General features: G+C 41.8%; 1 protein-coding gene across 1 annotated transcript; it reads left to right on the top strand.

The window, feature by feature from the left end:
• Positions 1–14,170: 14,170 nt before the first annotated feature.
• On the top strand, positions 14,171–14,640 carry SCP2D1 (SCP2 sterol binding domain containing 1). The gene is given in 2 exon segments (XM_090285190.1): positions 14,171–14,549; positions 14,552–14,640. Coding segments are annotated over 2 exon segments (468 nt in total).
• The last annotated feature ends 2,309 nt before the right edge of the window (positions 14,641–16,949 follow it).

Here is a 16,949-nt window from a genome sequence, read left to right as displayed (position 1 = left end):
AAGAAAGTGGGATTGTATTGTATTGGGTTTATATAGTAATTATATTCTATTATTTAGAGTTATAGGGGGACTAAACTAGACACACAAATAACGATTAAAGAGAAAGGATGAGAAGGAGAGGTTATATGCAACACGTTAGAGATATAGTTTGTTTTTCTTTTTGGAAGGGGAAAAAAAACAAGAAAAAAGAAGAAAGAAAAGAAGAAGGAAAGAAAGAAAAGAAAGAAGAAAGAGAGAAAAAAGTGAAAAAATAAAAAAAGGATGTTTTTACTCAGTTCAGCCTTGGTGTGTAGTCTTCTTTTTCTGAGTCTGCAGCTGGTCTAGTCTGGCAGTTCAGAGGTTCTTGTTTCTTGCAACAATGGTGTGCGCCCGCGGTTGCCGGCATTGCTCACTCCCTTGCTGCCCGCTGGAGCCAGCTGAGGTGTCCTTGCACGTCCCTGCACGGGCCGGGCGGCCCGAGAGCTTGCCCCACGGTTGGCCCATATTGTTTCCAGGCCCAGGTGTTTTCGCGCTCGTGCTGAGGTGTCCTTCTAGGGCGCCCCTGCACATGCGGGCAGCCTGAGAGCTTGCCCCGCGATTGGCGCCTATTGTCCCCGGGCTGAGGTGTTTTCGCGCTGGCACCCCTGTGCCCTTAGTCCTGCTGAGCCAAGCTCCAGGAGTTGGTCTCTCACCTCTTAGGGCGGGTCCCCGGAAACTTGTGCTCAGTGGAAGTGAATGTCCGTGAGTTGCTGCCTCCCGCTGTTCCCGTGCTGCAGCCGCCCTCCTTCCCTCACCTGTCTGGGCGGGCAGGAGCAGAGCCTGAGCTAGTGGTCTGCTTTCTGGCCTGGGGCCCAGCGCCCACTGGAGCTGTCTAGGGGTGGCTGTGCACGGTTCTCTGCCTGTTCAGTGGGCCCTCCTGGTGCCCGTAGGGGCACTGATCTTATGTCCGTTGGGGAGTGTCCGAGGGACGCCTGGACTCATGGCCCCGCGCACCTGGGCCAGTGAGTGAGAGCACTTCCCTATGCACGCCCCCGGGACCCAAGGGTACGGTTGGGGAGTGGATGAGCGCACCTCTGCGCCTGCGCTCCTGAAGAACGGCCTACTACCCCCAAAGTTTCCTCTCCTCTGCACCACCCACTAGAGAAAAATATAAAGGAGAGAGTTATGTTCTCACTTGCCTGGAAGCACGCTGTCTCCTGTCCTTCAGCGCCAATGCCACTTGGTCGAGTCCCGTCTCTGCCAGCAGGCAGAGATCCGCTCTCCTCCCGACTCCTCTCCAGGGCTGCCTGTGGTCACCAAAAAGCCTTTGTGTACTTCCAGCCGCAGCTCGGGCAGCCACCCCAGTCAGGAATCCCGTTTCATCTCCTTTTTCTCCGCTATCCTCACTAAACAGGTTGTTCCCAGATGGATTTTCTCTAATCCAGCAGTGCCATGGCTCGACTCCTGCCAGTGTCCAGCTGCTCACTGAGATGTTCTGTCTGCAATTATCCCAAACTGCAGACGGGTCTCGGGAGCCTGAAAGCGCAGCCTCCCCTCAGTCCTCCGCCATCATCCCAACTACTTGGCATATTTTTAATATTTACTCATGTTGTATATATTAGTAAGGATCCTCACTTTTTTATGTTTATTTTAGAGAGAGAGGAAAAGAGAGAGAGTAACATCGATGTGAGAGAGAAACATCAATTAGTTGCTTCCATATGCAACCCTGACTGGGAATTGAACCTTCAACTTTTTGGTGTATGGAACAACGTTCCAACCAAATGAGCCACACTGGCCATGGCAAGGATCTTCATTTTTAAGTGAATAATTATACAAAATCTTTTCAGATTCTCTTTACCTTAAAATTTTGTGTTTCTATAATGTGTATACTGTTATAATAACCACTGTTAAATAATAAACTTGAACAAACATCTTTCTGTAACAAGTATCTCTCCTGCATGTTTGTCAGAGATTTTGCCCTTTAGTTATCACCCCTCCCCCCACACACACCCCTTTTAGAATTGATAAATCTTTCAAAGCTGCTGCAGGAATTTATCCAATGGGAACAGTGCTTTTGATTTGCTGATTTCAGCAAAATATAGGGGCTGACTGACCTCCTAGGATTAACTGCTCCTGAATTTTCCCCAACAGGTCCTTTGCAGTTTATCCTTCACAGGCCTCACAACAGTGTGTCAAAACTGTGGGTTTTAGGAATGACTGAAAGACTTGGGGAGGTGTCCTTCTTACTTTGCTCTGATTGGGCAACTAGAGTTTACAGCAGTGAATGGGGAAAAAAAATGAAAGAAAATAAGAATAAAGCTACATTTTCCTCTATGGTCACTAAATGCCAGTGCTCAGGCTATAGGACCTCTTTATCCCTTACTTAGCTTCAGGTTTTAACTAGGCTCTTTCTTAACATCAAAGCCCCACTCATTGTGGCTTCTGGCTTTGTTACATGCCAATTTAATTGAGCTAGAACTAAGCTTCGAAGGATTCCCTTTTCCACAGACTTCCACCTTGGAAGGCAGCAGTGACACAACACTAGTCTTTCTACCCTGGAAAGGTCTGCGTGCAGGCCTGGGTACTGTTGCAGCTCATGGGATGATCCCTGATCTGCTGACTCACCTGTGGGCCTTGGACTGTATGCAGCTAGCTCCTCCTCCCACCTTTCTAACTCACTGGTGTTGGGGGCCTGCAGCAAGATCAGCTACCCTGGACCACTGTCAGCTTCTCTCACTTCTGGGCCAGGTTGCCTGTCCTGTCAGCCCAGCACTAGAACTATGTAGCCAGCTACCTCCCAAATATGTGTAAGGTCACGTCCCTATAACAAGTGACATGTTTGATGTCAGGGGCACACTCAGTGATAAACATTTCCCACCGCAGAGGACATGCAGTATTCACTTTGTCTTTTCCTCCCTAACACCCTAATTTGGTTCCACAACTCACACTCTGCCACAAAGCCAGGAGATTCGGCATCAAAGGTGGCTTGATGAAACTAAGCCATTCCTGGTAAGGGTAATGGAATCAGACCTGTCCAATGAGATGGGGGAGAAGTCACTGAAGGACTTCTGGAGAATAGGCTCTTTGGAGAAAGAGGTATGTATAGGAGAAAATGACTCTTTTTGTTGCTCTATTGGATGTTGCCCCTAAATATTACCACCATGAGGGACCTATAGAAGAATGCACTGCAGGAAGATAGAGGGAAGGACCTTGGATCTTTAAAGACTCATTGAGCTGCTCAAGGAACCAGGCTTGGAATAGCAGCCAATTCGTCTGTTTGACTGGAACCTTCCATGGTTTTTGCACTGAAAATCCTGTGTCTGGGGAAACTGCTCAGTCCTGAGCATGCCTGATGGTTGGTCATTCTAGCCCTGCCTCAGGACTTTGATGGGAAATATTTCCCTTTACATTTAAGCTGTGTGAGTTGTGCTTGTTTTTGGTATTTGCAGCTGAAAGTATTCTCAATTGTATGGGCAGTAAAAGAATGTGACTTTTTTTTTTCCTGACCCCATTTTTAAAGAGGAATTCTAAAAAATGTTTTGAGTAATATTAACATCAGTTTCATTGCAGGCAGGCATAACTTGTATGTTTTACCTAATTAAAAAAAGTTCACTTCGGCATGCATATAAGGACAGATAAATATAACTGTTCTGTTTTAGATATTTGCTTGCCTTTGAGCCTTTATTTAACTTTGTCTTAAAATAGGAATGCCCTTTTATGGGCTGGAGGGAAGGAGTAATCTGTTTTATATATTTAAAAGTCTCATATAGATTATTGGAATTTTCAAATATGTTTGTACATGAATCTGGTGTGATTCAATAATTTTGCCAGAAAGCAAGGGTTTCTGGACTTGACACAGTCTTCCTCTGGGTATAGTAGATTAATTAAATTATTGATCCTTGCCTTTCCTGTATCTATATTTGTCTTCGCTCAGGCTGCCTTAACAAAAATACCATGAACTGAATGGCTTATATACAATAGAATTTATTTCTCAGTTCTGGAGGCTGGAAGTCCAAGATCAGAGTGGCAGCATGGTCGGGTTTTTGTAAGAGTCCTATTCCAGGTTGTAGGTTGTTGAGTTCTCCTTGTATCCTTACATGGCAGAGATTCAAGAGGGACACAAGCTCTCCCATGACTCTTATAAGGGCATTCATGAAAGCTCTACTCTATGACCTCATATAATCCTAATTACCTTCCAAAGGCCCCACTTCCTAATGCCATCACATGGGAAGTGGCAGGAGAATTTCAACATATGAATTTGGTGGTTATATTCAATCCATTCTGCCTCTGGTTCCCCCAAATTCATGTCCTCATATGCAAACTGCATTTATTTCATCCCAACCCACATCTTGTTTCAACATCAACCCTAAGGTCTAAAGTCCAAAGTTTTATCTAAATATCATCCAAATTAGATGTGGGTGAGACTCAAGGTATGACTTAGTTATTCTGTCAGCTGTGAACCCATGGAAACCAAACAACTTATGTGCTTTCAAAATACAGTTGTGGGACAGGCATAGGATAGATACTTTCAATCGTGAAAGGGAGAAACAGGAAAGAAGAGAGAGGGCATGGATCCCAAGCAAACCCAATACAACAATAATCTGTGAGATTGTCATGCTGAAGCTTAATGCTCTCTGGCCTCATGCTCTGCCTGTCAGACCCATGGGGCCCAGTCTAGACCTGTTGGGGCAGAGGTGTTGCTCCCAGAGCTCTACCGGGAAGGATCTTGCCCCCAGTACTGCTGGGTGGCCCCAACCCCACAGCTTTGAGCAGATGCCCTCTGGCCTGTTGAAGGCAAGGTGATTATATATTTTTTAAACATGTTTTTTGTTTTATTTTTTAAAGATTTTATTTATTTATTATTTTAGAGAGAGGGGAAGAGAGAAAGAGAGGGAGAGAAATATCAATGTGTGGTTGCCTCTCACGCACCCCCAGCTGGGGACCTGGCTGGAAATGTGGCCTGCAACCTAGGCATGTGCCCTGACTGGGAATTGAACCAGCGACCCTTTGGTTTACAGGCTGACACTCAATCCACTTAGCCATACCAGCTAGGGCCAATTGTATTTTTGAAAATAAGGAGGAGGTCTTGGTGACCTCTGAATTGCCTTCAAGATGATTCTTCCCTTGTCTTGAAGAATGAGCATGTTCACAACTCTATAGGTCTAACCAATAAAATTCAGAAGTCCTTCATTCCTTACTTTCTCCTTCCCCTTCAGTTCAAATCAGCAGTTTTCCTTCTGGGGTATCTGATTAAGTCCATGTGTGGTTCACAACTATACTAATTTTCCTGTCAATGATCATTTGGCTATACCCTTAGTGTACTCATTTTTTGCAATGTGGATAGGCTAAGAAATTCCCAAATCTTTAAGGTCTGCTTGCTTTTTGCTTAACAATTCTGTCTTTAGGTCATTTCTTTCTTTTCAGATTTTACTGTAAGCAGCCAGAAAGAGCCATGTTGCACTTTCAACACTTTGCTTAGAAATCACTTCAGCTAGATATCCAATTTCATCACTCACAAGTTCTGCCTTCCACAAAACACTGCAACACGAACATAATCCAGTCAAGTTCTTTGTCACTTTATAATGAAGTTTTCTCTTTCTCTAGATTTCAACAACACATTCCTCATTTCTGTCTGAGACCTCATCTGAATGTTCATATTTTTACCAATGTTCTGTTCAGGCTTATTTAGATTTTCTCTGAGAAGTTTGAAGCTTTCTCTATAGCTCTCTTTTCTTTCTTGAGTTTCTACCAGAATAACCTCTAAAGTTCTGTTCATGGAAGTGTAAGATTTTTTTCCTCACATGCACCTTAAAGCTCCTCTGACCTCTATCCATTGCCCAGTTACTAAGCTGCTTCCATAATTTTAGATATTTATATAGCAGTGCCCCACATCTTAGTACTAATTTTATTAGTCAGATTGGGCTTTTATAACAAAAATAGCATTGACTAAGTGGCTTATAAACAAACAACAGGCATTTATTTCTCATTTCTGGAGGCTAGAAGTCAAAGGTCACGCTGGCAGCATGGTTGGATTCTGGTGAGAGTCCTCCTCTGGGTTGTAGGCTGTTAACTTCTCACTCTGTCCCCACATGGTGGAGAACAAAGAGGATAAATGTTCCATCTGACGACTCTTACAAGGACACTAAATCCATTCATGAAGGCTTTACTCTTATGATTTCATCTAATCCTAATGACCTCCCAAAGACCACATTTACTAATACCATCACATTGTATGTGTGTGTGTGGAGGGGGGAAGGGTATGGTTCCAACATAGAGTTTCAACATAGGGACACAAATTTTCAGTCTGTAACAATACCCTTTACCATGTAGCCTGGTAGTGCTCTCCCACTATAACTTTGGGTTTGCTCATGTGATGTGCTTTGGTTAACAGCTATAAGCAGAGGCTGGAAAATTGCTCATGTAGTTGAGATTGTTTACTCATGCCCTGCCTACACCATGATAATGTGCCTAGGTTAGGCTGTTGGAAAATTAATATCACATGGCCCAGGCATGGTAGCTGACAGTGACCCAACTGCCAGACCTGTGAGGGAGCCTAGAGCAGCTCAGAAGAATCAGCAGCTGAATCCATCCTATATTGCTGGTCCATTAACCCATGAGCTGAAGTCAGTGAGTTTTGGAGTGGTTTTTTACATAGCATTACTGCAGTAATTGATAATGAAGACATCTTTCACCCAACAGGGACAATTTAGAAGAGCTGTGAGGAGTTAAATGTCTTGGCTTCTAGGCAGTCATACTTCATACAATTTAATTTAGAAGTTACACAATAGTCACCTACTTGAGCATGCTTATGTCCTATTCAAAAATAAGTGTAACTGTACTATTTTAAGTATATCTGAGTAATGTGCTCCTTTAGGTTTTTAGCTTTGTCCGAAAATGGGGTGCCCTCACACATGGACCACATCCCACCAGTGGGAGCTGGTCTCTGTTTCACATGTGTAATAGTCTCCAGTGAGTTAATTGGGGGTTTTAGGAATAGAATTTTTATGAGTTTGTTGTAATTTGGTGATTAAAGATAGGGGCAGCATCCCCTAGATGCCCATGTAACTTCCTTATAATGATTAGAATAATGTTGGGGTTGTTTCCCAGGATGCTGGTGGAAAATCATATGTGATTATTTTAATTTATTACAACTAAATAAAATTAATTCAGTTCCTCACTCATACTAGCCATATGTCAAGTGTTCAATAGCCACAGGTGGCTAGTGGTTACAGCTTTGGACAGTACAGATACAAAATATTTTTATTTCAGAAAATTCTATTGGGCAATGCTGGTCTCGCTGCTTTTGTTCAAACTTCTTACTTACAGAATCTTTTCTGTCTAAACTTCTAGTTTCTGCTGACCACTTGATTCTGCCAGCTTCTCACTTTATACCCTCCAGGGAAAATGAGTAATTGTTGTATAGGTTATGTTATAAAACTCAAGCTAGCCTGTCTTGACACCTACAATGTTAAATATTCTCTTTATTTATAGGTCACAAAGCTAAACATTAAATCAGAGTATTTATTTAATGTATTCATTCAACCAGGGTAGAGGCTTGGGAGGGAGTGAGGGCAGCTGAGAGAAACCCCAGTTTGAGTTATAAAAACCCAAACAAAACCCGAGGGGTAAAAAGAAGAAACTGAAGAACAAAAAGAATATTCAGCAAAATCATGTTCTATGACGAGGCTCCTTTGAATTTACCCTCTCACTGCCCTCCTTCACCCCTCCCCCAGTGAGAACTAGCATTTCTTAGAGGACAGGTCCTGTTTCCATTCTCTGGTTTCTTCAAGGAGGGATTTTCCTCCAAATTGATTTCTCCCCAGACCACTCCTGGCCTCTCTTCACCTCTTTACTCACTTAGGTAAGGTAACTTTTTTGAGTGATGAATCTGGGAAGTATAAAGTGAGCTTCTTTGAGTCCATAACTTTCCCTGTGAGGGCCCTTCATGACCAGCCTCACATTCAGAGACCTCCCGGAAGAGTGGCTGAGAGGGAAGTGGGGAACTCTGCCTTGTGCTGTGGGGTTTAGGCAGGTGCAGTGGGGTCTCATGTAAGTCTTTTCTTTGACCTATGCTTCTATTAGTGATGAAGGCAAAATTTTGGTTTCCATCTGTAATTTCTTATCCTATTTCTCAGTTTCTTTAGAATTTAAGTAGGGAAGAGAAATGCTGTTTATTTAATGTTTCCACAGATCACATAGTCTTGGTAAAGTGTTTTCTGAGCCTTCCCCATGCTTGATTTGGGCTGTGCTTGTGCACTGGTCCCCAGTTTAGCATGTGTCTTACCCCCAAAGTTGCAAGCATATTCAGCTAGATGTTTGTGTAAAATCTACTGCATGGTGATGGTCAGGTTGATAGAGGCTGACACAGTTTAAACTAAGGTTGAAGAAAAACAGAGTTTTTAATAGAAATAGAGGATAGGATACAAAAACCTAGATCTGGGAAGCTCAAGAAATGTTCAGGAGAGGACTGTAAAACTCCCTTCTGCAGGGTTCCTGCAGGGACATGAAAGAAAAGTCTACAGAGATAGGGATCACCAGTTGGTGATATTTCTCTTCACTTGAAATCAGCCAACATTTTTGCTCATCTATTTTTTAAAATTGAGGTATAATTGACATATAACATTATTAGTTTCAGGTGTACAACATAATTGTCAGAACACAGTGGCAGCTAGACTGCACACCTGGACTTTTGACATATGCAAATGAACTGTATGCAAATTAACCTGGTCCCAGCCTCTCATAGGAAATAAAAATGGACTTTGCCCATTCCCAGAACTGTTGATGGACCTAGCACAATATATTGACTGGCCTGGTGGGGGAAGAGAAGGGAGATGTAAATGACCTGCTGAATGTGTTGATGGGTAAACTCACCCTAACCAATATGTATGTTTGGAAAGGTGTGGAGATGGCACATGCAGGTGCACTGGCAGGGGATTCCTGCGAGCCTGCGTGGGTGACCGGGAGCCTTCACTCCCCCTTCCTTTCCCCTTTCCCACTTCCCTTGCTTCTATGGACCCTTGAGTTGGTCCAGGAGTTTCCTTTTCCCTTAATAAACCTAGTGTAATATCCTAGACTGTTCTCCAGGTGATTTCTCAGAGCAATGTTACCTAACAATAACAATTTGATATTTGTATATATTATGAAATGATCATCACAATAAGTCTAGATAACATTCATTACTATACATAGTTACAAAAAAATGTGTGTGGTGAGTCATTGTAGTTTTAATTTGCATGTCCCCAGTGACTAATGATGTTGAATACCTTTCCATGTGCATAGGAGCTGTTCGTATTGGGATTCCCTTTAAGGGAAGGAATACCCACTTATAAAAGATAGAAACATGAAGGCAACAGTTATGGACTATGGAGCTGTGTTTTCCTCTGACATGCTGAGGCAGGAATGGCAGCCCAGTTGGGGACCTATCTGAATAATTCAGAAGGGACAACTCCTCCCTTGACTAAAGGCAGATATGGGTGGTGATGGGGCCCAGATTTCTGTTGGTTGCTTGCAGTGAACTTACGAAGGAGTTGCCTGCATCTGCATTTAAAATTTTCTATGCATATGTTTCTCATACCTGGTGTTCTCAGAGTAGACTTGGTTTTGGAGGCCACTGCATTTTGTTGTACAGTTCCATGTTCATAATACCAGCTCATTCATCATGTACCAAAGAAAATATGCCAAAGCCTTTTTATTTTCTGCATTCCTCTCAGACAAAACAAAGCTATCAGCAACTCCATTTAATGTATTTTCCCTTACATATAAGAGCAGTATGGTTGGGAATGGACATGGGCACCAACTTGATGGAGCTTCCAATGACCAAGTTGGGGACAATTTGCAGGGAAATAAATAATGATGATAATAGATTATGACACACAGAATAAAATAAATATCCATAAGTTAATATTGAAATAAATACATAATTGAATAAATAAAGAAATGGAGGAGAAGGGACAGCTAGCTCTTCATTACAGCAGAATTCCAATAGTTAAAACTGAAGGGAGTGATAGGTATAGAAAATGACTATTTAGCACATATCACACTAATGGACCATGGGTAGATGCAGAAAGGACGGTGCTGAGGAACTTCTGGCCAAGATGGAGGCTTGACTGACATGATCTGTCTCCCTCTACAACTAAGTAGGAATACAACTATCTCAAAAGCAAAGATAACCAGAAATTCTAGAAAATAAAACTACATGGAAGCCCAATGTATGAAGTTATAAACCAGCGGTGCTCATCTGGACGGGTAGGAAGGGTGAAATCGGAATCGGGACAGAAAGGTTGGGCTGTACTGTCCGCAGTAGCAGCGGGGATAGTGGCAGGACTTCGAGAAATGCCAGGGGAGCAATGCCAGCTGCAGTCAAGATCCGGCAGCTCATGATTCCAATGCTGGGGAAGGCAGAACCCCCATTGCCTTGGATGGTGAGACCATGGGGAAGGAGCCTCCTGGTCTCTCAGAGGAGAGTAATGGCAGGAATCCATCTTGGACTCCTGCCCCCACACAAAGCGCCACAGAGCGGTGAAAAAGGTCGCCTGTCGCCAGGTAGTGACGAGTGCACAGGGCGCCGCCCCCTACATCCTGCCCAGGAAACAAAGGTAAACAGAAAACTGACAGGATGAAACAGACCATGATTGAAATCCTGGTGACACAGCTCACCAGGCAGCAGATGAGGGACCTAATCAATAAGCAAATAAGAAATATTTCTGAGGCTCAGTTCAGAGCTATTGTTATAAGGTGGATTACAGAATTAACAAAATATTTGGAACAAGACAGAAATGGAATGAAAACTAGTCACACTGAAATGAACGAAAACACATATGAGACAAGTGGTGAGAAAATATAAACCAGATATAAAATAAAAAAATCAGAACATAGGGAAGGAACAAACAGTCAACCAGTGCAGAAAGAGGAAACAAAAAGGGAGGAACACGAGGAGAAGCTCAGAAACCTCTGGGACAGCTATGAGCGAATGAACATTTGAATAATAGGATTGCCAGAGGGCAAAGAACTAGAAATAGAAAAATTATGTGAAAAAGTGATGAAGCAGAACTTCCTGAACTTGGCGAAGGAAATAGACTTACAGGTCCAGGAAGCACAGAGAGTTCCAGAAAAACTGGACCCAGGGAGAACCACTTCAAGACACATTATAATCAAAATGTCAAAAGTTAAAGATAAAGAGAGAATCTTAAAAGCAGCAAGAGAGAAGAAAATAATTATGTACAAAGGGGTTCCAATTAGACTATCAGCTGATTTCTCAAAGGTGACCCTGCAGGTAATAAGGGACTGGCAAGAAATATTCAAAGTAATGAAAATAAAAAACCTACAGCCACAAATACTTTATCCAGCGAAACTGTCATTCAGAATAGAAGGGCAGATAAAGTGCTTCCAGGACAAAGTAAAACTGAAGGAGTTCATTAGATCCAAACCACTATTATATGAGATGTTAAAGGTACTGGTTTAGAAGAAGGAGGATCAAAATTATGAACATTAAAATGAAAACTGTATCACAATAACCAACAACAGAAGCTAGGGAATCAAAACAAAGGCAAACTAAATAGGCAACGAGAGTGGAAAAAGAATTATAGGTATGGGGAACATATTGGGGGGAGGTCAGCAGGGAAGGGGAAGGGGAAAAGGGAGGGATATGGTACAGGAATTAAGGAGCATAGTAGGAGGAAATGGAGTAGACAGGAAGATGTTGAGAAGAACTATATGTACAACCAATGGACATGGACTAAAAGTGGGGGACAACTGGAGGGAGGGGCATCACTTGGTGGAGAGGAGCAGAGGGAAGGGAAATTGGGACAACTGTAACAGTATAATCAATAAAAGATATTTAAAAAAATGATGATGCTGAAATATGATATGATACAGGGTATTTGCAAAGTCTCCAAGTATCTCTCCACAAGATACTTCTTCATTACAAAGGGAAAAACAGTAACTGCAGTGGAGAAACCTAGCAATAATTAAGGTCAACATAACCAGCAATGGGACATACTGACACCATATACCCCTTGATATGTTACACTGATAAAGGCACAAGAACAATTCTATGATATTTCCTCCAGAAAACCTCATCCTAATCTTGAAAAAGCATCAGGCAGATTAAGAGTGGGCCCTAGAGTCATTCTATCTCTGTTCAAACCTTGCTACCTGATTTATTAGCTGTGTGACTTTTGGCACATCATTTCTCCTTGCCTCAGTTTTCTTATTTGTAAAATGGGGATAAACAGTAGTAACTACCTCAAAGTGCCGTAATAGAAATAAAAATATTAATATAAGGTTGGCGCAAAAATAATGTCTGATTTCGAGGTCTATTTTAAAAATGAAAAAGCCCATGATTATGAAAATATTTATTTGTTGACATAATCTCCTTTGCTTTCTAGAACCTCATTCCATCTGTCAACTAGTTTATAAATGCCACACTTGTAAAATTCTTTAGGTTTTGAAGCAAAATATGAATCCAACTCATTTTCAACCTCTTCTCTTGATGTCAGCCTAAGAACATCAAAATGGTTCTGCAGTCCCAGAAACAAGTGATAATCAGAAGGAGCAAGGTTAGGAGAATATGGAGGGTGAAGCAATATTTCCCAACCAAGCTCTTTCAAGAAATTTTTGGTGAGTCGAGCTGTGTGAGGACGAGCATTATCATGATGGAAGATGACACCCTTTCTGTTGACTAAGGAGGGTCGCTTTTGGTTCAAAGCTGCTTTCAAATGATGAAGTTGTTCACAGTAAAGATTAGCAGCAATTGTTGTCTAACAGTTCGTAATGGGCAACTCCTTCCATATCCCACCATACACTCAACATGATCTTCTTTGGCTGAAGTCCTCCTCTTGGTTGTTGAACTCTTCTTCCTCCTCTACTAATCCATGATCAGCGGCATTTAACTTTATGGTAAAGGATTCACTTCTCAGCACCTGTAACAAGCCTACCTAAAAATGGTGCCTGAAGGTGTCGCAAAAGCAATGATTCACAACAAGCAACACGCTGTTGCATGTCTTCTCTGGAGACCGTTCGTGTGCGACCCATTTTCCAACTACTGAAATCTTTCTCATCTTTTTCAGTTGGTGTAGCATGGTTGAATGGGCTACATTAACTTGTTCTGCAAGTTCCCTAGAGGTAATGGTGGGGTTTTCTGTGACAACAGCTTCCAACCTTCAGAATCAAGTTTTTTTGGATAACCCGCTTTTTGCTCGTTTTTCAAAATGAAATTCCCACTTCAGGTATGGGAAAACCACATCCTGCAACTTCTTTCTGTCACTGCATTGTCCCCATAAGCACTTTGAATAGACTTTGCTGCTGTACTTTCATTGGCACCTTTATGAAACTCATAGAGTAAAACATTTCTAATGTGGTCTTTAGATGGGATGAACATGGGTGCAAATATTGCAGATAATTATGAAAAATACTTTGATAGTCTGAAAAAATAAGGTATAAATTAGTCACTGTGACATCAAAAAATTATAAGAAGAGGCACAAATTTAATAACTACTGTCTAAAATTTTCTTTTATAAAAGTCGGACATTACTTTTGCACCAACTTGAATAATACATGTACAATGCCTAGAACAGTGCCAAAGTAAGGACTATATGATTACCTGCAACTATCATGAAAAACCAGCAGAATCTTTTGCTCATCTTAGGGATATTTCTTTTTTATTTTTCCTCTCTTGCACTGTGCTGGAAGCTTTCTGATTGATGCAGTTCTGTGCTGATTTCTTCTCTAACCTGTTATGTGGCTCTAAACACATTTCCTCTACACCAGTCACCAGATTGAGCCAAATCCAACACCACGATGTGTTGCGTAAGTATCATCCAATTTTGAAGGAATCAGAATAATTGCTCTCTCAGTGAGAGTTGCGACTGGGAGATGCCTGCATTGGAAAGACAGAGCTCATGTGACCAAAGAACTTTCTGGAGCCAGTTTCCTTTATTTTCAACATGGGATCCAGAACTTCCTGGGTTTGTGAGACCAATATCTCTGATTAGATTGGGAGGTGGTGGTGTGTATTTGCTTCATAATTACCTGTCTGAGGCCTCACCCCATATCACATTTTGCATCTGTTTAGCCAATAGAACTGTACCACACACACCACCCTCATTCCCTGCCTGGGCCTTACCTTTGATGTCATAATTTGACCTGAAGATATTAATCTGGCCTCAGCTGCTCACTAACCAGATAGCAAGTTCAAGAGGACCAGCACAGTAAGATGTGGAAGAGAACTAACCATCAACCCAAGATCAAAGCAGGGTATGGACCTCAGGCCGGTCAGTTCAAGGACCTAGGCTCAGTTTGGGAACCTGCCATACCACACCCTCTAGAGCTGTCAGGATTCCAGAGCTTCCAGGTATTTGAGAACATTGGATATTATATCAAAGAAGAGGGGGCCCAAGTGGTAAAGAAAGTCAATGCCATCTTTCAGCTGGACATCAACAAAGATGGGAAAATTATTTTGCAGTGGACCGTTGATCTGAAGAATGGTTCTGGGGACGTGTATCCAGGATCTGCCAGGCTCCCAGTAGATAGTGTCTTCACAATCCTGGAACCTTTCTTTATGGAGTTGGCTTTGGGCAAAATAAACCCTCAGAAGTCTTCCTTGCTGGCAAGTTCAAAATGAGCAGCAAAGTTCTGCTTGGCCAGAAGTTGGAGAGGGTGTTCAAAGACTGGGTTAAATGTTAAGCATGCAAAAATACAAAGGAAATGATCAGGACCTCTCTGATTATAATGTTGAACAGAAATCATGCTTAAACTAAAGATTAAAACAAAAAGTATCCAATATTTTTACTCAAATTCTTCTGATTCAAGTTTGATTAATTTTCCTGCTAATGTGTAAATTTGCAGCGATGGTTGTAGAGCAGTAAAGAGTATTGGAGTGGTGTATCACCTGAAATCTTTGTCTTTCTTTTCTTAGATTTATTTATACTGAAATATGCAAGGGTGAAAACCACATGTAGAGAAATGCATGGTTTTGACAGTTGGATTTAAATGGTTTAATGATTGAGTTCCTGCCTGATTCCTAGTTTTTCTTAGTTTGGTGCTTTGGGGAAATAGTAATGACCACCATTGAGTAGGTTTGCATTCCAGTTGGTAACAGATCTTTCAGGAAACTAACACGGGGTTGCAGAAGTATAAGAGGGTGGGCTCCAGAGCGATATGTGTGGTACAGACAATAAAGGTGATAGTCTATCATGACTTCTGATAGATTAAATTTTGGGTGAGTTGAAGGACTTGAAAGGTGTTCTAGGCTACTATTTTTTAAACTAGAGTATGCATCGGATCACCTATAGGGCTGGTGAAAGCCCACAGTATTGGGCTCCAACTAGATAGTAAACTCTGAAGGAGTGGGCTAGGGAGAATGTGCACTTCTAATAAATTCCCAGGTGATGTTGATGGGAACATCCTTGAAGAACTCCTGCTCTAGTTTATGCTGCAGCTTTCAGTATTGATCATAACTGTCTTATTCTAGACTAGTGGGATGTCCTTATTTAAAGGATCTCCTGGAGGCAGATTACATAGCCCTCTTATGGGACATTTCTGAAGTGTCAAGAGCTTGTATAGTGAACATTTAACAAAATTAAAGGTCATCCTGAGAGATTCTCCCCTCTAGAAGCCCTTTCCATGTATTGGGAGGACTGGAATGAAGCTGGCTGTCTTACGTAACCTCCTTATTGTTGAGTATGTGTGTCACGGGTTCCTATGTGATCTGTGTGTGACTTTAATTGGTAGGCTAAAAATACACAGTGTGGACATTCTGAAACCCACAGGAAGTTTTATTAAATCGACCATGCTCAAACATATGCTTACCTAATGATTCAGTTATTACACTCCTAAGTTTTTCCCCAAGAGGAAAGAAGGCATGTGTACAACTACAAAAACCTGTATGTGAATGTTCACAGCTATCATAGTCCCAAACTGGGAATAAACTAAATGTCCATCAACAGGTGAATGAATGAACAAATTGTGGTATGTTCGACCATGGAATACTATGCAGTAATAAAAAGGAATAAATTATTGATATGTGCACAATAGCACAGTTGAATAACAAAATAATTATGCGAAAGAAGCCACAGAAAACCAAGTATATACAATATGATTTTATTTGTGTAACATACTAGAAAATGCAAATCCTCATGACAGAAAGTAGATCAGTTGATGCCAAGATATGAAAATTGGGAGTGGGGAGAGAGTGGATCTTTACATGGCCATGAGGAATCTTGAGGTGATGGATGGATTCATTATCTTGATTGTAATGATGGTTTCATAGGTGTATATATAGGTCAAATAGCAAATTGTACACTATATACACATATGGAGTTTATTAAGTGTCAATATAAGCTAAATAAGTCTCTTTTAAAAGCTGCTGCCCTCCTTTCAAAATGTAGGCTTTCTAAAGAGGATTTAAAATTCTACCCCCTCAGCACAAGGAATCCTCTGACCTCATCATGTGTCTGCCTTTCCAACCCCTTACTGATTAGGGTGGTTCTGAAGAGGCCTCTTTAAGTTGTCCATGTCAGAAAGTGGCAGAGTGAGGGCTCATTGCTAACAAAATCTCATTCTCTCAGTGGGAAACAAAGAGACCTTTTGTTCAGTTTGCTCACCTTCATGCTGAGGCATTGCTAAGGGTGAGTGAGGACATGGAGCACTCCCTGATTTCTTTGCACACCTGGGTCAGTCTGTGGGTGATCCACGGGCTGTTTCTGCCAAAGAACTCGCAGGTCAGTGGTGGGTGTTTCAGAGGCTTTAGACTGAGTGTGCATGCTGTTGTGAATGCTTACCTTGCCTAATGCAGGCCCTCCATTCAAGCCATATTTACGAACATCAGGCAAGGCTCAGCAGTTTTTTGAGGGCTGTTTTTAGGAAATGGCTTCCCGAGTGGAAATGAGAAGAGGATCAGAAACCTCTGGGACAGCTATAAAAGACCCAACATAAGAATAATTGGTTTGCCAGAGGGCGAAGAAGAAGAACTAGAAATTGAAAAATTAAGTGAA

Source organism: Furipterus horrens, unplaced genomic scaffold, assembly GCF_987537825.1.
Source record: "Furipterus horrens unplaced genomic scaffold, mFurHor1.1.pri manual_scaffold_8, whole genome shotgun sequence".
Classification (NCBI taxonomy): domain Eukaryota; kingdom Metazoa; phylum Chordata; class Mammalia; order Chiroptera; family Furipteridae; genus Furipterus; species Furipterus horrens.
This window is presented reverse-complemented; position numbering and strand designations above follow the sequence as displayed.